Source organism: Muntiacus reevesi, chromosome 1 (assembly GCF_963930625.1).
Source record: "Muntiacus reevesi chromosome 1, mMunRee1.1, whole genome shotgun sequence".
NCBI classification, from domain to species: domain Eukaryota; kingdom Metazoa; phylum Chordata; class Mammalia; order Artiodactyla; family Cervidae; genus Muntiacus; species Muntiacus reevesi.
In genome coordinates, this window is record NC_089249.1 from 74,739,833 (window position 1) to 74,764,673 (window position 24,841).

The following is a 24,841-nucleotide window of genomic DNA, read 5'->3' on the forward strand; positions in this document are numbered from 1 at the left end:
CTCCAGGCAAGAATACTGGAGTGAGCTGCCATCCTCTTCTCCAGGTGATCTCCCTGACCCAGGGATCAAACCCAAGTCTCCTGGATTGTAGGAAGACTGTTTACCATCTGAACTACCAGAGAAACTTCTTAAATTCTCACCGTATCATTCAGGACAAACTTTCTACATCACAGACACAAACTGGGAGGCCTAGGGTCATCCAGCAGAGGTGTACTTGGACTATCCCACATCCCAAAAAAACGTTGATTGAAAACTCAACATTCAAAAAACTAAGATCATGGCATCCAGTCCCATTACTTCATCACAAATAGATGAGGAAACAATGGAAACAGTGACAGACTTTATTTTCTTGGGCTCCAAAACTGTGGAGGTTTCACACTGAATAATACAAACACACAGTATTATGACAGACAGCACAGGGAGAGCGTTCAGAGAAGCAACACCCCAAGAACGTGCTGAGCACATATTTTTTTTTAAATTGGTAACTTATCTTGGAGTCTTTAAGTAGGAGCAGAAAGCAAGGCAAAGACTAGAATTCAGGGATCAAGGAGGCTTCCTCCTGGAGGTCTGGAGGTGATCATATAAGACTTGGAGGAAAGGTCTTTGAAGATAAGGGGGTTTGTTCTGTGTACAGAACAGCACCTAGCTAATGCTGACATGTCAGTCAGAACGTCTAAATTAAGGGTGGGGGAGAGCAAGCAAGGAAGAGAGAATGAGTATTAAATTCCAGGAGGTATTTCTGAGAAATCAGTAAAACATGGTTCCCACACAAAATCACTGCAGATGGTGACTGCAGCCATGAAATCAAGATGCTGGCTCCTTGGAAGGAAAGCTATGACAAACCTAGACAGCGTATTAAAAAGTAAAGACGGTACTTGGCCAGCAGAGGTTCCTCTAGTCAAAGCTATGTTTTTCGAGTAGTCATGTATGAATGTGAGATTTGGACCAAAAAGAAGGGTAAGTGCTGAAGAATTGATGTTTTTGAATGGTGGTGTTAAAAAAGACTCTTGAGAGTCCCTTGGACTGCAAAGAGATCAAACCAAACAATTCTAAAGGAAATCAACCCAAAATATTCATTGGAAGAACTGATGTTGAAACTGAAGCTCCAATATTTTGGCTGACTCATTAGAAAAAACCCTGATGAGAGGAAAGATTGAAGCCAGGAGAAGGGGACGACAGAGCAGGAGATGTTTGGATGGCATCACTGACTCAATGGACGTGAGCTTGAGTAAGCTCCAGAAGATGGAGAAGGACAGGGAAGGTGGTATGCGGAACAACTGAACTGAACTGATGGGGTCACAAAGAATCAGACACGACTGAGCAACTAAACAACACCCCAAATATTGCAAAGGTTTCTCTCTCTGCTTCTTCAAGGTAGCTCTCTTTCACCTTCAAATTCTGAGGGCTAAAGCCCTGAGATCCTGAAGTCCAGACAGACAGGTGTGGGGAGGAGAGTCACGGGATATCCTGATAGCGGCTGTGAGAGAAAGCAGACACCATTAAGGAAAAGGGAAGAGGAGAAGATGTGGGCAGAGGGATTGAGGTTGGGAGGAGATGGAAAGGAGAGACTTACCGGTGCTTCCTAAACCAGAAGACTAAGCCTCCAACCACCAGAAGGACGAACACCACCAGTATTACCAGGACGACAATCAAGCCCGTGGAGACACGGTTCCCATCTGTGTGGGGGAACATAGGGTGTGTCTCAGTCCGGGAATCTGCATCAGGTCCCCTACTGTAAACACGTGTGAGCATGCCAGATGCTTATTTCCTGTCCTATCTAATGTGCCCACTTGTATTCCTGTGAAGTTTATAGACACCCCATCTTTTCTTGGGGTCTGGGCATCTAGAATTCCGTTCACTTCAGCATATACTCATACACATTTGGAGGCAGGCACTAGTGTCACAGCTAGTCCAAACCCGAGTCTAAATCCAGCTCTTCTGCTTTCTAATGATGAGACTCAGGGCAGTCTGACCTAGCTTAGCCTCAATTCTCATCTGTAACATGAAAACAACAGTACCTGCTCAAAGGAGAGTGGGGATGATTGTTCATACATACTTTGCTGTATGCAGAGTATTCAGCTCACAACGAGAAAGTACTCAATAAACCACACCTACCTTTGGTACCCTGCCTTTCAAAGTGTCCAGTTCCCGCTTCTAGGGAACAAATCTTCCTGGGATTCTGTACTTGCCACCTACCTCGGGATCTGTGGGGATTTTAATCTCTTCTTTCTTTTATACTGAACACCTCGTATCAATCCTTTTTGAGTTCAGATCTTTATTCCTCCCCTTGGGGAATCCCCTCCTTCTATCACTGCTGGCTGGGGTGTCATTTCCCTCCCCTTCCCCAGGCCATCTCTCTGGGCTTGAGGACCACCTCCTCCTGTTCCCACTTCCTCCTCACCCCAGTACAGGATGATGTCCTGGTCTCCCAGGCTGCTGTGCTTCACTCGGCAGCTCAGGGCAGCTGCCTCTGCAGCCTCCACATCCAGGGTTACTCGCAGGTACCAAGTCGAGTCAGCGTTGGGCATGACATCTCCTTGCTGAGTGCCAGGCTCCTCTTGCTCGTCCCTCACCCACGTCACCCGCACGGGTTTTGGGTAGAATCCTGAGACGTGGCAGACCAGCCGCAGGTGGCCAGGCCGGGGAGGGGGGCCACTGGACAGCCAGGCCTCCGGCTTCACTGTATTCAACACGAGAATGAGGGATCTAAAGTGAGACTCTGCATCAGTGGCTCTGGACTTCACAGCAGGCTCATCAGTCCTACATTTCTACTTCTGGAGATGAACTCCCACCATTTCAATCCGTTTGTATTAGCTTCTCTGGGAAAGCCTTCCCCATCCCCATTCCCTTCCCTGATCCATTCTCCTGTAAATGCCCCTACTCTGTAATCCCAGAGCACCCTGTGTTCAGCTATAACATATGTAGCATGTTTCTAAGTGGTAGTCACTCAGTCATGCCGGACTCTTCGCAACCCCATGGACTATAGCCCAACAGGCTCCTCTGTCTACGAGAATTTTCAGGCAAGAGTACTGGAGGGGGTTGCCATTTCCTTCTCCAGAGCATCCTCACAACCCAGGGATCAAACCTAATGCAGATTTCTTGCATTGTGTGCAAACTCTACCATCTGACCCACCAGGACACTGCATTAACTGTTCATCTGCCTTCTCCTCTCCCTCCTCAAGTACACATCCTGATTGATCCCCAGGGTTTCTTTAATTCAATTCATGGAACCCAAAAAATACCCAGTTAATGCCTGTGGAATGCTTAAATACCCTCACACCTTATCCATCTCCTTCTCTTTCTGTGATGTTTAAAGGGGTGTGAACCTTGGAATGAAAACCCCAGATGGAGCCCCAGAGTGGAGTGGAGGGGAGGAGGTCACAAAAGCAAGCTGACCTTGCTTCTCCAGCTCGGACTTCCCCGTCTGCAAGAGGCCTCTGACCAATTCGGGCCAGACGTCATGGAGGAGCCAGTGCACTGTTTCCTTGGTCCCCTGGTCCCGATTGAGCACCTTGCAGAGATCTTGGCTCCAAGAGGGGGCATCTGGGGCTGGCACCCAAGACATTCCTTGGAAACTCAGGACATCCTTTCCTTGAAATGCTGCACGAAAGAAGCATTCAGAGGTGTTCCTCCGAAGTAACTCACATCCTAAAGTTATCTGGATCTCAAGAGGATCTGAGGAGAGGAATAGAAAGAGATGGATGAAGAGCTTAGAAGACTGAAAGGAATTGAAGAAATTGGTGTGAGGGTTTTACTGAAGACCCCAAAGTTCAGAAATAGGTGACCTGCAGCGGGATGAACAAGGGGTATTTTGAGGACTCAAGCTGGGACCTCTCAGGCAGAAGTGGGACCCAAAAGGGAGACAGGAGACAATCACGGGGGCCAGAACCTCCCGGTTGGGCTTCAGCATCCACTGTCTCCCCCTGGGCAGCTGGACACGATCCCATCCCTCAGCTCACAGTCGACGTGCAGCATGTCGACGAATTCCCAGATGTCCCTGGTGAAGCTGCTTCGATAAACCTGAAAAGTGTGCTGCAGCTGCTCCCACTGCTGCTCGCTGAATGTGCCCTGAGACCAAGGCTTCAGGAAGCCGACGGTGTCCGACTCATTGCGCCAAGTATAGAGCTGCAGCTCCCCCAGCCACCCGAGGCCGTCCGTGCGCGTCCAGCTGCGGTTGGCGACGGAGGAAATCTGGAGGCCGCGGAAGGAGTAAGACGTTTGCGGCTCTGGAGACAATACAGATCGGAGGAACCGGGGGCACGGGAGGGAGAGCACAGAAGGGAGAAGGAAGAGCAACAGAAACAAACAAACAGCTAGGTTTGGGAAGAAAGGGTGATGTCTGCTGCCTCGGAATCGAGCTCGGTCTCCAGGGGCCAAGCAGCTGGAGGCAGGGGGTAGCAGGTTCTCGGGCTGGTGGGTCAAGCTCCCGGCTTCCCGAGGTGTATCAGTCTGAGCCCGCCCGCCGCGAGCGTCCGCCGCTTTCCCCGCTCGCCTCCCTCTCGCCGCCCTCTGCCCGGGAGCCCCGGTTCCACTCATCCTCAAAACTCCCCCAAGTCCGGGGAAGAAGCCAAAAGAACAGAAACAGCAAGCACCCCGCGTCCTAGCTCTGCTCTGGGACCTCGAAGGTGGGGGAGGCCCCCACCCCCGCCCGGTCCTTCCCCAACGCCCGCCCACACACCCCTGGTTTCCGGGTTGCCAAAAGCCTGAACTTGACCCTGTGGCTGGCCAATTCTTAAGCCTGGAGGCAGGCGGGACTCTGGTTCTGGCTCTCAGGGGACTTGCTTTCCACCTCCTCCTGTCCAGGATCCCTTTTTCATCTGCCAAATAGTCCCTCTCATTAGGTATCTGAGCTGCAAAGAACCGTGGTCACAGCCACTCACTTAAGTATGTTTCTCACAACCGGCTTCTCTAAATCTCTTTTTCCAATGTAGAGCTACAGATAGCATGTGGAAAACACTTTACAACTGCTATTTCAGTTTTAAAAACAGGACATAAATTTATATCTATGGTATAACGTCTACCATGTGTTTTAAACCAAAGTTTTCGAGTGGGAGGCAAGCAATGGATGTCTCTAGGCAAAGAGATTATGGAAGATTTTAATTTCTTTTACATTTTTGGTTTTCCAAAATGTCTAGGAGTGCAGACATCACCTTAATATAAAATAATAAGGGACTTCTCTAGTGGTTCAGTGGTTAAGAATCCACCTTGCAATGCAGGGGTGTTGGTTGAATCCCCGGTCAGGGTCATCTCAGGGATCTCAGCCTGCAACAGCTCCCAAAAGGGCTGGGGTTCCCAGCCAGAGACTGAGGTTGGGTTGCAGTGGTGAGAACACCAGAGCCTAGCCAGTAGACCAGTGGTCAGGGACAAGGGCCCTGGCCTCCAGCTTTGCAGGAAAGAATTCCCACAAAGAAAGAAAGTACTGGAGCAAGTAAGGTATTTATTGAGAGGAAAGCAGGACAGTACAAGAGGCAGAGGATGACTCAAGGAGAGGGAGCCTCTGAGTCCCACCCTCCTGGCAGTTTGAATTACTCTGATAGTAAAGGGCATTTCTTCCAGTTTTCCTTTGGCCAATCAATTGAATTTGCCTCTTTCACAGTCCATATTTGGTATATCTCAAGAGCCTCCTATGTGTGCCCATGCATCTCTTAGCCAAGATGGATTTTACTGAAAAGGCATCTGGGTAGAATATCCCTTGACATAACTCTCCTTTGGCCTCCAAAGAACCTTTTCTGCACATGTGTGGTCTGGGAGGTCTCCTGACTTTGAGAAATATGTGCTCTGGGCAGGGCCCAGCATCCTCTCTTAATTATCCTGCTCTTGGGGAAGTTTGATAAATAGTCTTAGTTAGGCTGTATATTGTCACCCAGCTTATTTAACTTATATGCAGAGTACACCATGCAATATTTTGGACTGGATGAAGCACAAGCTGGGATCAAGATTGCCAGGAGAAATATCAATAACCTCAGATATGCAGGTGACACCACACTTCTGACAGAAAGTGAAGAAGAACTGAAGAGCCTCTTGATGCAAGTGAAAGAGGAGAGTGAAAAGTTGGCTTCAACATTCAGAAAATTAAGATCATGGTAACTGGTCCCATCACTTCAGGGCAAATAGATGGGGAAACAAAGGAAACAGTGACAGACTTTATTTTGGGGAGCTCCAAAATCATTGCAGATGGTGACTGCAGTCATGAAATTAATTTTTCCTTGGAAGAAAAGCTATGACCAACTAAGACAGCATATTAAAAAGCAGAGACATTACTTGGCCAACAAAGGTCCATCTAGTCAAAGCTATGGTTTTTCCATTAGTCATATATGGATGTGACAGTTGGACTATAATGAAAGCTGACAGCCCAAGAATTGATGCTTTTGCACTCTGGGGTTGGAGTAAACTCTTGAGAACCCCTTGGACTGCAAGGAGAATGAACCAATCCATCCTAAAGGAAATCAGTCCTGAATATTTTTTGGAAGGATTGATACTGAAGGTGAAACTGCAATCCTTTGGCCACCTGATGTGAAGAACTGACTCATGTGAAAAGACCCTGATGCTGGGAAAGATTGAAGGTGGGAGGAGAAGGTGGTGACAGAGAATGAGATGGTTAGATGGCATCACTGACTCAATGGAAATGGGTTTGGGTGGATGCCAGGAGTTGGTGATGGACATGGAGGCCTGGCGTGCTGCGTTCATGGGGTTGCAAAGAGTTGGACATGACTGAGCAACTGAACTGAACTGAACTGAAATTTGGTGAACTAAATGGGAAAGAAATCCAAAAAAGAGGGGATATGTGTGTATCTATAGCTGATTCACTTCACTGTACATTAAAAACTAACACAGCATTGAAAAACAACTCTACAGTAATAAATTTTTTAAAAATAAACTTAAAATACTAAATGCCAAAAAAATTTAAAAAATAGGTTTATGTTTCTTCAAAAAGAAAAAAATAAACTTTGGGACTTCCATGGCAGTTCAGTGGTTAAGACTCAGTGCTTCAAATTCAAGGGGCTCAGGTCTGATTCTCTGGATCAGATTTCATGGACTAAAGTTCCAAATGCCATGCACCAAGGCCAAAAAATAACTAAACGTTATGACAACAAAGAACAGGAAGGGAGAAATGAAAATATCTTGTGCATAGTCCTTACAATATATATGAAGGGCACACATGCATGGTAGTCGTGTCCAACTCTGCGACCCTATGTATTATAGCCCACCAGACTCCTCTTCTCATGGGATTTTTTATGGGACTTCCCAGGCAAGAATACTGGAGTGGGTTGCCATTTCTTCTCCAGGGGATCTTCTCAACCCAGGGATCGAACCCATATCTCGCACATCTCGTGCATTGGCAAGCAGATTCTTTACCACTGAGCCACCTGGGAACTGCATATGGGAAGCAACATAATATTATTTAAAGGTAGCCAGCAATACATTGAAAACAAACAAGATCCTAGGGAAATACCTTTAAAAAGTTTTAAAAAGAGGCATGCCTGTAAGTCACTAATGGATAAAAAATAGAATCCTAAAAAGGGAAATCTACAGATGCAACAAGTGAAAGGCAAAGGAGAAAGGGAAAGACTCAACTAAATGCAGAGTTCCAAGGATAGCAAGGAGAGGTAAGAAAGTCTTCTTGAGTGAACAATGCAAAGAAATAGAGGAGAACAATAGAAGGGGTAAGACTAACAATTTCTTCAAGAAACTTGAAGATATCAAAGGAACATTTCATGCAAGGATGGGCATGATACAGCAAAGAAATGGTAAGACCTAACAGAAGCAGAAGGGAGTCAGAAGAGGTGGCAAGAACACACAAAAGAACTACACAAAAACGTTTCTTAATGACCCAGATAACAATGATGGTGCGGTCACTCACCTAGAGTCAGATATCCTGGAGTGTGAAGTCAATTGGGCCTTAGGAACCATTACTATGAACAAAGCCAGTGGAGGTGATGGAATTCCAGCTGAGCTATTTCAAACCCTAAAAGACGAAGCTGTTAGAGTGTTGCACTCAATATGTCAGCAAATTTGGAATACTCAGTAGTGCTCACAGGACTGGAAACGGTCAGTTTTCTTCCCAATCCCAAAGAAGGGCAATGACAAAGAATGTTCAAACTACTGTACAACTGCTTTCATTTCACATGCTACTTAGGTCAAAACCCTTCAAGCTAGGTTTCAACAGCACAAAAACTGAGAACTTCCAGATGTTTAAGCTAGATTTAGAAAAGTCAGAGGAACCAGAGATCAAATTGCCAACATTCATTGAATCATAGAGAGACCAAGGGAATTCCAAAAAAACACCTACTTCTGCTTCACTGACTATGATAAAGCCTTTGATTGTGTGAATCACAGTAAACTGCAGAAAATTCTGAAAGAGGTGATAATACCAGACCACTTAACCTGTCTCCTGGTTAAGTGCATGAGGGTCAAGAAGCAACAGTTAGAACTGGACATGAAACAATGGACTGGTTTCAAATTGGGAAAGGACTACATCAAGGCTGTACGTTGTCACCTTCCTCATTTAACATCTATGCAAAGCACATGGGAAATGCTGAGCTGGATGAATCACAAGCTGGAATCAAGACTGCTGAGAGAAATATCAACAACCTCAGACATGCAGAAGATAGCACTCTAATGGCAGAAAACAATAAGACACTCAAGAGACTGTTGATGAGAGTAAAAGATGAGAGTTAAAAAGCTGGCTTAAAAGTCAAGATTCAAAAAATGAAGATCATGGCATCCGGTCCCATCACTTCATGGCAAATAGAAAGGGAAAAAAGTGGTAACAGTGGCAGATTTTATTTTCTTGGGCTCCAAAATCACTGTGGATGGTGACTGTAGCCACAAAATTAAAAGACACTTACTCCTTGGAAGAAAAGCTGTGACAAACATGAACAGCATGTTAAAAAGCAGAGATATCACGTTGCCAACAACAGACTACCTAGTCAAAGCCATGGTTTTCCCAGAAATCATGTATGGATGTAAGAGTTGAACCATAAAGAAGGCTGAATGCCAAAGAATTGATGCTTTGGAATTGCGGTGCTGGAAAAGACTGAGAGTCCTTTGGAATGCAGGGAGATCAAACCAATCAACCCTGAATTATCCTGAAGGAAATTAATCCTGAACTAAACTGAATTGGAAGATCTGATGCTGAAACTAAAGCCCCAATACTCTGGCCATGTGAAGTGAAGAGCTGACTTATTGGGGAAGACCTTGATGCTGGGAAAGATTGACGGTAGGAGGAGAAAGAGGCAACAGAGGATGAGACAGTGGGATAGCATCAACTGATTCAATGGACATGAGTTTGACCAAACTCTGGGAGATAGTGAAAGCCAGGGAAGTCTGGCATGCCACAGTACACGGGGTCTCAAAGAGGTGGACACGACATAGTGAATGAATAACAACCACAGATGGGACAAATAGAAAACAAATGGCCTGAAACTAGACTTAACCCATGTCAAAAATTTAATCATTAACTTTAAAAATGGTCAACACACTCTAGTCAAGAAGCAGAAATTGTCATAATGAATTAAAATGCAAAACTCAACTATTTGCTAGACACAGAAAACATACTTTAAGAATAAAGACACATATAGGTTAAAAACAGAAACTGGAAGAAGACATACCAAGTAAACTCTAGTAATAAAAAAGTAAGAGTGACTATTTTAATCTCAGACAAAGTAGAATTCAGGATAAGGAATATCAGAAATCAAAGAGGCATTTAATAATGGTAAAAGTGTCAATCATGAGAATTCCCTGGAGATCTAGCAGTTAAGACCCAGTGCTGTCACTGCTAAGGTTTGGATTCAATCCCTGGTCAGAAAACTAAGATCCTGCAAGCTGCTTGACAAAAAAAAAAAAAAAAACAAGTCAACTCATCAAGAAAACAATCTTCAAAATCCATAATCAAAAGTGCACAGAAATGCAGGGGAAATAGATAAATCCCTAATTATAGTTGGAGATTTCACTGCAGATGGTGACCACAGCCATGAAATTAAAAGACGCTTGCTCCTTGGAAAAAAAAGCTATGACCAACCTAGACACCATATTAAAAAGCAGAGACATTGCTTGGCCAACAAAGATCCATATAGTCAAAGCTAAGTTTCTTCCTGTAGTTATATGTGAATATGAGAGTTGGACCATAAAGAAGGCTGGGTGTCAAAGAATTGAAGCTTTTGAACTGTGGTATTAGAGAAGATTCTTGAGAGTCCCTTAGACTACAAGGAGGTCAAACCGATCAATTCTGAATATTCATTGGAAGAACAGATGCTGAAGCTGAAACTCCAAGACTTTGGCCACGTGATGTGAAGAGGTGACTCACTGGAAAACACCCTGGGAAAGATAGAAGGCAGGAGGAGAAAAGGACGACAGATAATGAGATGGCTGGATGGTATCACTGACTCAATGGACATGAGTTTGAGCAAGCTCTGAGAAATGGTGAAGGACAGGGAAGCCTGGCGTGCTGCAGTCCATGAGGATGCAAAGAGTCAGACAAAACTGAGGACTGAACAACAACAATCTCAGTAACAGATCAGATAGAAAGTTTAAAAAAAGTAAATCTAGAAGATTTGAAGAACAGTATCTACCAACAACCTAACTGACATTTATAGAACAGTCCATGCAACAACAGCAGACTACACATTCTTCTCAGATGCACATAGAACATTCACCAAGATCGACACATACTGGGCCTAAAAAAAGTCTCAGCTGATTTTAAAGGATTGACATCACATGGAGTATGTTTTCTGACCAAAGGAAATCAAATGAAAAATTAATAACTAAAAGGCACATGGAAAACCTCCAAATATTTGGAAATTAAACAACACACTTTTAAATAACCAATGGGTCAAAAAGTTGAATACACTTACCATTCAACTCAGCAAGTCCATTCTTATGTATTTACCCAAAATAAATAAAAACCTAAGTCCACAAAAAGACATACACATCGGATCACAGCAGTCTTATTCCTAAGAATCCCAAAACTTTCATCAGTAGGTCAATGGATGGTCATGGTATGTTCAGACAAGAAAATACTGTACTACATAAAACTGAAAAGGAATTTACTACTGATACAAGCAATGATAGGGATGATTTTCAAAACAATAAGCACAATTCCATGTATATGAATTTCTCAGGTTGGTGAAACAAATCTCTAGAGACAGAAAGCAGAGCAGTGTTTGCATGAGACCAAGGGTCTGAGGTACTGTTAGCAAAGCGACAAGAAGGATTTTTGGAGGGCTGGAAAGTTTCTATATTTTGGGGGAAGATGGAAAGGTGTACAAAGGTCATGAATAACCGGAGAGCAAAGAAAAGGGAGGTGTCACTGGATAATCCTGATTTTCACTAGAAAAGAGGAAAGATGGTTCTGCAGGGTGAAAAGCAGGGACAAACACAGGGTAACACTACCACAGAGATGATGCAATAACATCAGTAAAAGAAGAAGGCAAGTCTTGTGAAGATTCAGCCAGGGGAAGTAAAAGATGTTTCAGAGAATAAATACTTCCCCATCACTGTATCTCAGCTGAAAATGAGGGACGTTAATGAACACAGAAGACAAAGGAAGATCAAAGGGACAAGAGAATACAGGAGTGGGTAATGGGAGTGGGAAGATTTATGTAACCTGAAGGTAGAGGCCAGTCCCAGGAAGAAGGCCGGAAGAGCCAGGGTTGAACCACTCAGATCAGTTCAGCTTGATCACTCAGTCGTGTCCGAATCTTTTCGTTCCCAAGTACTGCAGCACGCCAGGCCTCCCTGTCCATCACCAACTCCCGGAGTTTACTCTAACTCATGTCCATTGAGTTGGTGATGCCATCCAGCCATCTTATCCTCTGTCGTCCCCTTCTCCTCCTGCCTTCAATCTTTCCCAGCATCAAGGTCTTTTCCAATGAGTCAACACTTTGCATCAGGTGGCTAAACTATTGGAGTTTCAGCTTCAACATCAGTCCTTCCAATGAACACCCAGGGCTGACCTCCTTTAGGATGGACTGGTTGGATCTCTTTGCAGTCCAAGAGACTCTTAAGAGTCTTCTCCAACACCACAGTTCTAAAGCATCAATTCTTCCGCACTCAGCTCTCTTTATAGTCGAGCTCTCACATCCATACATGATCCCTGCAAAAACCATACCCTTGACTAGATGGACCTTTGTTGACAAAGTAATGTCTCTGCTTTTTAATATGCTGTCTAGGTTGGTCATAACTTTCCTTCCAAGGAGTCAACATCTTTTAATTTCATGGCTGCAATCACCATCTTCAGTGATTTTGGAGCCCAGAAAAATAAAGTCAACCATTTGATTCCCCATCTATTTGCCATGAAGTGATGGGACCAGATGGCATGATCTTAGTATTCTGAAGGTTTATCTTCGAGCAAACTTTTTCTGTCTCCTCTTTCACTTTCATCAAGAGTCTGTTCAGTTCCTCTTCAATTTCTGCCATAAGGGTGGTGTCATCGGCATACCTGAGGTTATTGATCTTTCTCCCAGAAGTCTTGATTACAGCCTGTGCTTCATCCAGCCTGGCATCACATGATGTACTCTGCATATAAGTTAAATAGGCAGGTTGGTAATATACAGCCTTGACGTACTCCTTTTCCTATTTAGAACCAGTCTGTTGTTCCATGTCCAGTTCTAACCGTTGCTTCCTGACATGCATACAGATTTCTCAGGATGCAAGTCAGGTGGGCTGGTATTCCCATCTCTTCAAGAATTTTCCACAGTTTATTGTGATCCATACAGTCAAGGGCTTTGGCATATTCAATAATGTGGAAGCAGATGTTTTTCTGGAACTCTCTTGCTCTTTCAATGATCCAGTGGATGTAGGCAATTTGATCTCTGGTTCCCCTGCCTTTTCTAAATCCAGCTTGAACATCTGGAAGTTCAAGGTTCACATATTGCTGAAGTCTGGCTTGGAGAATTTTGAACATACTTTAATAGTATGTGAGATGAGTGCAACTGTCTGGTAGTTTGAGCAACTGCACAGCACATATAGAAAATAATAAATTAACAGAAAGTTTGAGCCAGAACACGGGACAGTTAACACCTGTCCTGGTCAAACTATTCACCACACCCCTCTCAACTATAAGTCCCTGTGAATGAGACGAGCAGGTGCACTAAAAGTGGGGCAGCTAATGACTCCTGGGGATGGTTTTGCAGAGAACATGAAATCTGAACTCTTGGAGGAAGAGCTAAACCACACAGCAAAGTAGGTCAACTCCATGCCATAGACTTATGAACAAAAGAAAAGTCAAGAAATAGCTTAGGAAAGTTCAGATTTCCTGTGTATGGTCGAGTAGGCATATGTATGACCTGAGTTCAATTAGGAAATAGAAACCACACAGTGAGCTAAACATATGTACTTTAATACAATTAAATAGATGAACTTAGAATTTAATAGATGAACTTTAATAGAATTATGAAACAATAGTGGGAAAGATTAAGAAAACTCCACATGGAACTCTAGGGCTGAAAGGGAAAATCTAAGGCAGAATATAGTTGGAAGGATTATCCCTCCCCAAGGCTGGAGTACTCATTGCAAAAGACCCTGGTGCTTGGAAAGATGGAAAGCAAAAGGAGAAGGGGACAGCAGAGGTTGAGATGGTTGGATGGCATCACCGACTCAATGGACATGAACTTGGACAAACTCTGGGAGATAGTGAGGGTCTGCTATGCTGCAGTCCATGAGGTCGCAAAAGAGTCAGACATGACTAAGAGAATGAAAAAGAACAACACGCTAAAGAATAGATCTCCTTGGAGAAGGTGCAGTTCAGCCCCTTGGGTAACACAGGAGTTCAGAGGTTTGTTCAGGGCACAGCTGGTCTGCACTCACCAGACAAGCTGAAAGCCTTTCTCCAGACCCCAGGTGAGGGCAGACAGAGAGAGTGAGACTCAGCAGAAAGCTCTGGGCAGGAGATGATTTTAGCACCGGCCTTGTGAGCATCCAAAGAGAGGATGGGGCACTGGGAGGGGCAGAAGCCTTCAGAGTGCTGGTTTCCATGGGAAGGTGGCTGCCAGGCCGAAGCTGCAAGGTTGCTGAGTGTCCATGAGCTCTGGGCATGTGGCTGGGGCAGCACCCACAGGCTGCCTTCTCACCCACTCCACTGACCTGACCCGCTGCAGGTGGAAGCTACAGGAGAGTGCCTCCCGCCAACATTATCTCTCCAGGGTCCTCTACTGAAAGCGTGTTTAACATGGTGCTCACTCTGAAGATATGATTAGAGGAATTTCACTGATTGTCAGAGTTTAAAATGAAGTGCGACTTAAGGGTCAATAAATTGACTTTCAGCACAGCACTCAATAAGGAACACAATATCCATAAAGAGAATAAATATTCTGAAATGAATTCGAAGGATTTTCTGAAATGTCTTGAACTGAGTATCTAAAGGAAGGAGACAAATTTTCCTGGAAAAATAAACACTTACTTCCAAAACAAATCAAAGTTGCTTAAAAATGAACCAGAGCAGGACTTCCAGGGTGGTCCAGTGGTGAAGAATCTGCCTGTGAATGCGAGGGTCAGAGGTTCATTCCAGGAAGATTCCACATGCCATGGAGCAACTAAGCCAATGCCCCAAACTACAAGCCTGAGCACCTAGAGCCCGTGGTCCCCAGGAAGAGAAGCCAGTGCAACGAGGAACCATCGCACCACAGGGAAGAGGAGCTCCTGCTCCGCACAGCTGGAGAGAGCCTGCACACAGCAGAGAAGATCCAGTGTGGCCAAAAAGCAAACTTAATTAATTAATTTATTTATTTAAAACAATGAACCAGAGTTATGGTAAATTCATGCTGAAGCATGCCGGAAAAGATTTCAGAAAGGACATTAACACACATGCCTGAAAACTATAGAAGACCAATGGAATTGTTCAAAATCTAGACACTGCTCAAGGAAGCAAAGGGGAAGAGCATCCCCTGAGGTCAGCATGGTACCATAAACTGTTTACAGGCACTACATTTTTACAAGCATTGTGAACTGCCACACATTTGTACACATTACTTCCCAAGGCATTTCCAAGATTATCTATCTTTGTCCACTTGGCTACTATAACAAAATACCATAGATTGGGTGGCTTAAAAACAAGAGAAATTTTTTTTCTCACAATTGAGGCTGAGAACTACCAGATCAACTGAGTCCACTTCCTGGTTCATAGACAGCATATTCTTGCTGTGTCTTTCTTCTCAAGTGGTGGAGAAGACAAACACCTTTTTAATGATTTGTACTGAAGTATAGCCGATTGACAATGTTGCTTTAGTTTCAGGGGTACAGCAAAGTGATTTAGTTATACATATACATATTATTCTTTTTGAGATCTTTTCCCATACAGATCACAACAGTGTATTGAGTAGAGTTCCCTGTGCTATATATAGACAAGGACACTTTTTATAATCCCATTCATGAGAGCTCAGACCTCAAGGTTTAATCTCCTCCCAAAGAACTCACCATCTAAAGCCATCACCTTGGGTATTCGGTTTTCAACAGAGGACAGAGGACACAGACATTCAATCTGCAGGTGATCACAACAGACATTAGAGTCCCCTTTTGGCACAGGAATGAAGTGAGTCAGAGGAGATCCTTGTCTCCTGATCAGTGCCCTTGTGGGTTCACTTCAGGGGGTCTCTACTTCTGGCTTCCATTTCCCCTCCCTCTTGGAGGCCTTCCCTAACTAACCGCAAACCAACATTTCATTTTGCATTCTGAGGAATCTGTTGCATAGCAATGTACAGTACCTATAAACAGGGATTCTCTAACTTTACTGAACATCAGAATTACGTGTGTGTGTGTGTGTGTGTGCATGCGCCAAGTCTTTCAGTCATGTATGACTGTTTCATACCCCATGGACTGTAGCCCATCAGATATCTTCTGTCCAATGAATTTTCTAGGCAAGAACACTGGAGCTGGTTGCCATTTCCTTCTCCAGGGGATCTTCCTGACCCAGGGATCGAACCCATGTCTCTTGTACCTCCTACATTGGCTGGCAGATTCTTTAACACTGACCACCTGTGAAGCCCCCAGAATCACCTGAGGGCTTGTAAAACACAGATGATTGGGCCCCACTCCTATGATTTCTCATTTAGTAGGACTCATTGGCTGGGTGCCCAACATAATTTGCAACTTTCCAGGTGATGTGACTTAGAGGTTAGGAAACCAGTTTGGAAACCATGGATTTAGAAACTAGCTACATTTCCACACACATCCTAGGTTTTATCTTCAAGTCCAACACAGAAGATGCCAAATCTTCACTTTCTCAAGCAAAGACTTCAAAAGCTTAGTCTTTTTTTCTGTATGTTCAAGGGCCTTGAGTGCCAAGTGACTACTTCCCTGGTAGCTAACAGATGATTTTATCTTGACCTTCAAATTTCTTCACATTCGGAAGGGCTGCTGCTCCTCTGCCTTTCCTGCTTCTTATATTTCGGCTGAGAATAGAGCAGGCAGCTGGGCCATCTGCCAGCACTCATGCCTGCCCAAATGGGTTCAGTCCAGCTCATGTGTAGTCTCATTTAATGGCTGTAAGTGGGAGAATCTGTCTCTGTCCACTCTGAAAAAAATAACTTGCCACATGAGAGAAATATCACTATGAAAAAGTAGCTTTATTGACATTATATACCCACACTATGATTTCTCCTGAATTAATCAAGTTACATGAAGTAAAAAAACTTGACACACCTCTCTTTCCTAAAACCTAACATTTTTTTAATTTTTTTTTTTAATTTTAAAATTCTCTCTTTGTAAATTCAGGTTCAAAATAGAAACTAGGTTCTGAAAGTGAACGTGAAAGCATTACTCGTTCAGTCATGACCAACTCTATGCCATTCCATGGATTGTCTCCTTTGTCCATGGGGTTCTCCAGGCAAGAATACTGGAGTGAGCTGCCATCCTCTTCTCCATGTGATCTTCCTGACCCAGGGATCAAACCCAGGTCTCCTGGATTGTAGGACGACTCCTTACCATCTGAACGACCAGAGAAGGTTCTGAAATTCGCACCATATCATTCAGGACAAACTTTTGATATCACAGACACAAACTGGGAGGCCTAGGGTCATCCAGCAGAGGTGTATTTGGACTATCCCACATCCCAAAAAAAAGCTGATTGAAAACTCAACACTCAAAAAACTAAGATCATGGCATCCAGTCCCATTACTTCATCACAAATAGATGAGGAAACAATGGAAACAGTGACAGACTTTATTTTCTTGGGCTCCAAAACTGTGGTGGTTTCGCACTGAATAATACAAACATACAGTATTATGACAGACAGCACAGGGAGAGCGTTCAGACAAGCAACTCCCCAAGAACATGTTGAGCACATATTTTATCGTTAATTTAAGTTGTAATCTTTAACTATGAGCAGGAAAGCAAGACAGAGACTAGAATTCAGGGATCAAGGAGGCTTCCTCCCGGAGGTCTGGAGGTAATCATATAAGAGTCGTAGGAAAGGTCTTTGAAGATAAGCGGGTTTGTTCTGTGTACAGAACAGCATCTAGCTAATGCTGACATGTCAGTCAGAACGTTTAAATTAAGGGTGGGGGAGAGCAAGCAAGGAAGAGAGAATGAGTATTAAATTCCAGGAGGTATTTCCGAGAAATCAGTAAAACATGGTTCCCATGTTAGATGGTGACGGCAGCCATGAAATCAAGATGCTGGCTCTTTGGAAGGAAAGTTATGACAAACCTAGACAGGGTATTAAAAAGTAAAGACGGTACTTGGCCAGCAGAGGTTCGTCTAGTTAAACCTATGGTTTTTCCAGTAGTCACGTATGGATGTGAGAGTTGGACCATAAAGAAGGGTAAGTGCCAGAGAACTGATGTTTTTGAACGGTGGTGGTGGAGAAGACTCTTGAGAGTCCCTTGGACTGCAAAGACATCAAACGAGTCATTCCTAAAGGAAATAACCCAAAATATTCATTGGAAGAACTGATGCTGAATGGAAGCTCCAGTATTTGGCTGACTCATTAGAAAAATCCCTGATGAGACGAAAGACTGAAGGCAGGAGAAGGGGACGACAGAGCAGGAGATGGTTGGATGGCATCACTGATTCAATGGACATGAGTTTGAGTAAGCTCCAGATGATGGAGAAGGACAGGGAAGTCTGGTATGCTGAACAACTGAACTGAACTGATGGGGTCACAAAGAGTCAAACATGACTGAGCAACTAAACAACACCCCAAACCCCAAATATTGCAAAGGTTTCTCTCTCTGCTTCTTCAAGGTAGTTCTCTTCACCTTCAAATTCTGAGGGCTAAAGCTCTGAGATCCTGAAGTCCACATAGATAGGTGTGGCGAGGAGAGTCACGGGATATCCTGATAGCGGCTGTGAGAGAAAGCAGACACCATTAAGGAAAAGGGAAGAGGAGAAGATGTGGGCAGAGGGGTTGAGGTTGGGAGGAGATGGAAAGGAGAGACTTACCGGTGCTTCCTAAACCAGAAGACTAAGCCTCCAACCACCAGAAGGACGAACACCACCAGTATTACCAGGACGACAATCAAGCCCGTGGAGACACGGTTCCCATCTGTGTGGGGGAACATAGGGTGTGTCTCAGTCCGGGAATCTGCATCAGGTCCCCTACTGTAAACACGTGTGAGCATGCCAGATGCTTATTTCCTGTCCTATCTAAAGTGCCCACTTGTATTCCTGTGAAGTTAATAGACGCCCCATCTTTTCTTGGGGTCTGGGCATCTAGAATTCCATTCAGTTCACCATATGCTCATACATATTTGGAGGTAGGCACTAGTTTCACAGCTAGCCCAAACCTGAGTCTACATCCAGCTCTTCCACTTTCTAATGATGAGACTCAGGGCAATCTGACCTAGCTTAGCCTCAATTCTCATCTGTAACATGAAAACAACAGTACCTGCTCAAAGGAGAGTGGGGATGATTATTCATACACACTCTGCTATATGCAGAGTGTTCAGCTCACACCGAGAAAGCACTCAATAAACCACACCTACCTTTGGTACCCTGCCTTTCAAAGTGTCCAGTTCCCGCTTCTAGGGAACAAATCTTCCTGGGATTCTGTACTTGCTACCTACTTCGGGATCTGTGGGGATTTTAGTCTCTTCTTTCGTGTATATGAACACCTTGTTTCAATCCTTTTTGACTTCAGATCTTTATTCCTCCCCTTGGAGAATCCCCTCCTTCTATCACTGCTGGCTGGGGTGTCATTTCCCTCCCCTTCCCCAGGCCCTCCCTCTGGGCTTGAGGACCACCTCCTCCCATCCCCACTTCTTCCTTACCCCAGTACAGGATGATGTCCTGGTCTCCCAGGCTGCTGTGCTTCACTCGGCAGCTCAGGCCAGCTGCCTCCGCAGCCTCCACATCCAAGGTTACTCGCAGGTACCAAGTCGAGTCGGCATTGGGCATGACATCTCCTTGTTGAGTGCCAGGCTCCTCCTGCTCGCCCCTCACCCACGTCACCCGCACGGGTTTTGGGTAGAATCCTGAGACGTGGCAGACCAGCCGCAGGTGGCCAGGCCGGGGAGGGGGGCCACTGGACAGCCAGGCCTCCGGCTTCACTGTATTCAACACGAGAATGAGGGATCTTAAAGTGAGACTCCACATCAGAGGCTCTGGACTTCACAGCAGGCTCATCAGTCCTACATTTCTACCTCTGGAGATGAACTCCCACCATTTCAATCCGTTTGTATTAGCTTCTCTGGGAAAGCCTTCCCCGATCCCCATTCCCTTCCCTGATCCATTCTCCTGTAAATGCCCCTACTCTGTAATCCCAGAGCACCCTGTGTTCAGCTGTAACATATGTAGCATGTTTCTAAGTGGTAGTCACTCAGTCATGCCGGACTCTTTGCAACCCCATGGATTGTAGCCCACCAGGCTCCTCTGTCCATGGATTTTTCAGGCAAGAATACTGGAAGGTGTTGGCGTTTCCTTCTGCAAGGCATCTTCTAAATCCAGGGGTCAAACTCGGTCTCCTGCATTGCGGGCAGACTCTTTACCATCTGAGCCACCAGGACACTGCTTTAACTGTTCATCTGCCTTCTCCTCTCCTTCCTCAAGTACAGATCCTGATTGACCTGCAGGATTTATGTAATTCTATTCATGGACCCCAAAAGGTACCTAGTTAATGTCTGTGGAATGCTTAAATACCCTCACACCTTATCCATCCCCTCCTCTTCCGGTGATGCTTAAAGGGGTGTGAACCCCTGGAATGAAAACCTCAGATGGAGCCCCAGAGTGGAGTGGAGGGGAAGAGGTCACAAAAGCAGGCTGACCTTGCTTCTCCAGCTCGGACTTCCCCATCTGCAAGAGGCCTCTGAGCAACTGGGGGCAGATGTCATGGAGGAGCCAGTGCACTGTTTCCTTGGTCCCTTGATCCGTATTTATCACCTTGCAGAGGTCCTTGATCCAAGGGGGGCCATCTGGGGTTGGCACCCAAGACATTCCTTGGAAACTCAGGACATACCTTCCTTGAAATGCAGCGTGTAAGAAGCTTTCTGAGGTGTTCCTCGGAAGTAACTTACATCCTGCAGATCCCTGGATCTCAAGAGGATCTGAGGAGAGGAATAGAAAGAGATGGATGAAGAGCTTAGAAGACTGACATGAGTTGAAGAAATTGGTGTGAGGGTTATACTGGGAACCCCAAAGTTCATGCAAATGGGAATGGGTGACCTGCAGCGGGATGAACAAGGGGTATTTTGAGGACTCAAGCTGGGACCTCTCAGGCAGAAGTGGGACCCAAAAGGGAGACAGGAGACAATCACGGGGGGCCAGAACCTCCCGGTTGGGCTTCAGCATCCACTGTCTCCCCCTGGGCAGCTGGACACGATCCCATCCCTCAGCTCACAGTCACGGTGCAGCATTTCGACGAATTCCCAGACGTCCCTGGTGAAGCTGCTTCGATAAACCTGAAACGTGTGCTGCAGCTGCTCCCACTGCTGCTCGCTGAATGTGCCCTGAGACCAAGGCTTCAGGAAGCCGACGGTGTCCGACTCATTGCGCCAAGTATAGAGCTGCAGCTCCCCCAGCCACGCGAGGAAGTCCGTGCGCGTCCAGCTGCGGTTGGCGACGGAGGAAATCTGGAGGCCGCGGAAGGAGTAAGACGTTTGCGGCTCTGGAGACAATACAGATCGGAGGAACCGGGGGCACGGGAGGGAGAGCACAGAAGGCAGAAGGAAGAGCAACAGAAACAAACAAACAGCTAGGTTTGGGAAGAAAGGGTGATGTCTGCTGCCTCGGAATCGAGCTCGGTCTCCAGGGGCCAAGCAGCTGGAGGCAGGGGATAGAAGGTTCTCGGGCTGGTGGGTCAAGCTCCCGGCTTCCCGAGGTGTATCAGTCTGAGACCGCCCGCCGCGAGCGTCCGCCGCTTTCCCCGCTCGCCTCCCTCTCGCCGCCCTCTGCCCGGGAGCCCCGGTTCCACTCATCCTCAAAACTCCCCCAAATCTGGGGAAACCCCCAGAAGAACAGAAACAGCAAGCACCCCGCGTCCTAGCTCTGCTCTGGGACCTGGAAGCTCCGCCCCCACCCCCGCCCGGTCCTTCCCCAACGCCCGCCCACACACCCTGGTTTCCGGGTTGCCAAAAGCCTGAACTTGACCCTGTGGCTGGCCAATTCTTAAGCCTGGAGGCAGGCGGGACTCTGGTTCTGGCTCTCAGGGGACTTGCTTCCAACCTCCTCCTGTCCAGGGATCCCTTTTTCATCTGCCAGATGGTCCCTCTCATTAGGTATCTGAGCTGCAAAGAGCCCTGATCACAGCCACTCACTTAAGTATCATGTTTCTCACAACTGGCTTTTTCCAAGGTAGAGTTACAGATAGTATGTGGAAAAACACTTTACAACTGCTATTTCAGTTTTAAAAACAGGACATAAAGCTGTATCTGTGGTATGACATCTACCATGTTTTTTAAAACAAAGTTTTTGAGTGGGAGGCAAGCAATGGATGTCTCTAGGCAAAGAGATTATGGAAGATTTTAATTTCTTTTACATTTTTGGTTTTCCAAAATGTCTAGGAGTGCAGACATCACCTTAATATAAAATAATAAGGGACTTCTCTGGTGGTCCAGTGGTTAAGAATCCACCTTGCAATGCAGGGGTGTTGGTTGAATCCCCAGTCAGGGTCATCTCAGGGATCTCAGCCTGCAACAGCTCCCAAAAGGGCTGGGGTTCCCAGCCAGAGACTGAGGTTGGGTTGCAGTGGTGAGAACACCAGAGCCTAGCCAGTAGACCAGTGGTCAGGGACAAGGGCCCTGGCCTCCAGCTTTGCAGGAAAGAATTCCCACAAAGAAAGAAAGTACTGGAGCAAGTAAGGTATTTATTGAGAGGAAAGCAGGACAGTACAAGAGGGAGAGGATAACTCAAGGAGAAGGAGCCTCTGAGTCCCACCCTCCTGGCAGTTTGAATTACTTTGATAGTAAAGGGCATTTCTTCCAGTTTTCCTTTGGCCAATCAATTGAATTTGCCTCTTTCACAGTCCATATTTGGTATATTTCAAGATCCTCCCATGTGTGAGCATGCATCTCTTAGCCAAGATGGATTTTACTGGAAAGGCATCTGGGTAGAACATCCCTTGACATAACTCTCCTTTGGCCTCCAAGGAACCTTTTCTGCACATGTGTGGTCTGGGAGGTCTCCTGACTTTGAGAAATATGTGCTCTGGGCAGGGCCCAGCATCCTCTCTTAATTGAACTGCCGTTAGGGAAATTAAATAAATTACCTTAGTTAGGTGGTATTTTGTCACCTAGGTTATTTACCTTATGTGAGGAGTACATCATGAGAAATGCTGGACTGGATGGAGCACAAGCTGGGATCAAGATTGCCAAGAGAAATATCAGTAACCTCAGATATGCAGATGACACCATACTTCTGCCAGAAAGTGAAGAAGAACTGAAGAGCCTCTTGATGCAAGTGAAAGAGGAGAGTGAAACATTGGCTTCAACATTCAGAAAACTAAGATCATGGTATCTGGTCCCATCACTTCATGGCAAATAGATGGGGAAACAATGGAAACAGTGACAGACTTACTTTTGGGGGGCTCCAAAATCAGCAGATGGTAACTGCAGTCATGAAATTAATTTTTCCTTGGAAGAAAAGCTATGACCAACCTAGACAGCATATTAAAAAGCAGAGACATTACTTTGCCAACAAAGTTCTATCTAGTTAAAGCTATGGTTTTTCCTGTAGCAATGTATGGATATGAGAGTCGGACTATAAAGAAAGCTGAGGGCCGAAGAATTGATGATTTTGCACTGTAGTGTTGGAGAAGAGTCTTGAGAGTCCCTTGGACTGCAAGGAGATCCAACCAGTCCATCCTAAAAGAAATCAGTCCTGAATTTTCATTGGAAGGACCGATGCTCAAGGTGAAACTCCCACACTTTGGCCACCTGATTGGAAGAATTGACTCATTTGAAAAGACCCTGATGCTGGGAAAGATTGAAGGTGGGAGGAGAAGGGGACAATAGGGAATGAGATGCTTGGATTACATCTCCAACTCGATGGACATGAGTTTGAGTAAACTCCAGGAGCTGATGTTGGACAGGGAGGCCTGGCGTGCTGCAGTCCATGCAGTTGCAAAGAATCGGACACAACTGACCGACTGAACTGAGTCAGGCTTCAAAGACAAAGCAGAGCAGGCCTCTGACCTTGCTTCTAACGTGCCTGGACACTACCCTAACTAGGGGTGTCTGGAAGTGCCTGGAAGTGCCTGCAGTGAGTGCAAATCTTGCAGCAGGGTAGATAAGATGGGGGAGTAATCTTGAGATTGTTGAGCTCCTGAGGGGGCCTGGCCAATCAAGCCCCAGGCTTAACAACAATTCCAAGTTTTACATGACAGAACAAACAGCATTAACATGAAACCAGAGCTGCACTTTGCTTACAGATTGATGATGATATCAGTTTGTGTCCTGGGATTATAAGCAGGAACCAGGAACCCTGAACAGGAATCTTTGAAGTCTCACCCATGGAGGGAACTCTTTGCCTGGGACCTTTTCCCAGTTGGGACTCCAGATGTGCTGTGTCATGGGACTTCCCAGTGCTGTTTGAGTCTGGATGTTGGTCAAAACCCAGTTTGGTGATGTATCCTCTGCTGTTTCTATTTCTCTTTTCTCTTAATTTTAGTATATTGAAAGTAAGCTAGATGGCTGATTCATGTCAATGTATGACAAAACCCACTGAAATGTTGTGAAGTGATTGGCCTCCAACTAATAAAATAATATTAAAAAAAAAAAAAAAGAAAGTAAGCTAGATAATTCTCTGATAAATATTTGTATTACTTATTTGAATATATAAAGAGTTGCTGATTTTGCTAACAAATTCTTTGAACCTGAGATGAAAGTGAAAACTTTCGGCAAAACACCTGCTATTCTTGTCTTGGAGTTTCAGTTCACAAGGATTGAGTCTCCAATTGCTTTACCCTGGAAGGCAGGGGGAGGTCATCTACCCCCTACTACAGGGGGACAAACCCTCATGCCACAACTGCTGAATGAATCACACAAGCTCTGGAGCCCACAAGAGGCAACTAGAGAATCCTTGCACTGCAGTGAAAGATCCCACATCACAACAAAGACCCAGTGTGCTGCAAGTAGGATCTGATGCACGGGGCCAAATAAATAAATAAAATATTAACAAAAGCCCAGATTTTCTCAGCTCTATATTGACAAGATTGGACTGGGTTGGCTAAAAATTTTCAAGCTTTAATATCCCAAGATCTTTCCATCTCACCATCCCCATCCCCAACCTCTCTTTCCTCCTGTCATGGTCCCTGAATCCACTCCCCCAATCTCTGTCTTCCCTGCCTCCTCTGGGAGACTCTCTTCCTCCCATTCCATCTCCCACCTGGTCTCTGCCTGCTTATTTTCTCCTCTGCCTCTTCACTCATTCACTCTCCAAATATGAGCTTCTGTTTTAAAGAACAGAGACAAGATTA

At 45.4% G+C, this 24,841-nt stretch overlaps 2 protein-coding genes across 4 annotated transcripts; both read right to left on the reverse strand.

Moving 5' to 3' along the window:
- Positions 1-337: 337 nt before the first annotated feature.
- Positions 338-4,626, reverse strand: LOC136143855 (antigen-presenting glycoprotein CD1d-like). Of its 2 annotated transcripts, none has more exons than XM_065901535.1 (5): positions 3,960-4,626; positions 3,397-3,600; positions 2,402-2,680; positions 1,574-1,676; positions 338-1,477 (listed from the first exon to the last, which is right to left on the reverse strand). In XM_065901535.1, the coding sequence occupies exons 1-5, from the start codon at positions 4,534-4,536 to the stop codon at positions 1,456-1,458; spliced, it is 1,185 nt and encodes a 394-aa protein (XP_065757607.1). In that variant the 5' UTR covers positions 4,537-4,626; the 3' UTR covers positions 338-1,455. The 2 variants fall into 2 exon arrangements, with proteins under 2 accessions (XP_065757607.1, XP_065757597.1); XM_065901525.1 differs by having other exon boundaries at positions 3,397-3,675.
- Positions 4,627-16,772: 12,146 nt separating this feature from the next.
- On the reverse strand, positions 16,773-21,425 carry LOC136143870 (antigen-presenting glycoprotein CD1d-like). Of its 2 annotated transcripts, XM_065901562.1 has the most exons (6): positions 20,768-21,418; positions 20,445-20,474; positions 20,196-20,342; positions 19,203-19,481; positions 18,376-18,478; positions 16,773-18,279 (listed from the first exon to the last, which is right to left on the reverse strand). In XM_065901562.1, exons 1-6 carry the CDS (start codon positions 21,342-21,344, stop codon positions 18,258-18,260), a joined length of 1,158 nt encoding a protein of 385 aa, XP_065757634.1. In that variant the 5' UTR covers positions 21,345-21,418; the 3' UTR covers positions 16,773-18,257. The 2 variants fall into 2 exon arrangements, with proteins under 2 accessions (XP_065757634.1, XP_065757643.1); XM_065901571.1 differs by having other exon boundaries at positions 20,196-20,474; positions 20,768-21,425.
- Positions 21,426-24,841: the final 3,416 nt, after the last annotated feature.

What these genes read in the sequence shown, in the direction of transcription:
- LOC136143855 (XM_065901525.1), bottom strand. Translation starts at nt 4,536, where the DNA reads ATGAGTGGAACCGGGGCTCCCGGGCAGAGGGCGGCGAGAGGGAGGCGA. An exon ending in GTCCGAGCTGGAGAAGCAAG is followed by an intron (nt 2,681 to 3,396) that starts GTCAGCTTGCTT and finishes TGTTGAATACAG; the next exon opens with TGAAGCCGGAGGCCTGGCTG. An exon ending in GGACATCATCCTGTACTGGG is followed by an intron (nt 1,677 to 2,401) that starts GTGAGGAGGAAG and finishes TCCCCCACACAG; the next exon opens with ATGGGAACCGTGTCTCCACG.
- LOC136143870 (XM_065901571.1), bottom strand. Translation starts at nt 21,344, where the DNA reads ATGAGTGGAACCGGGGCTCCCGGGCAGAGGGCGGCGAGAGGGAGGCGA. An exon ending in GTCCGAGCTGGAGAAGCAAG is followed by an intron (nt 19,482 to 20,195) that starts GTCAGCCTGCTT and finishes TGTTGAATACAG; the next exon opens with TGAAGCCGGAGGCCTGGCTG. An exon ending in GGACATCATCCTGTACTGGG is followed by an intron (nt 18,479 to 19,202) that starts GTAAGGAAGAAG and finishes TCCCCCACACAG; the next exon opens with ATGGGAACCGTGTCTCCACG.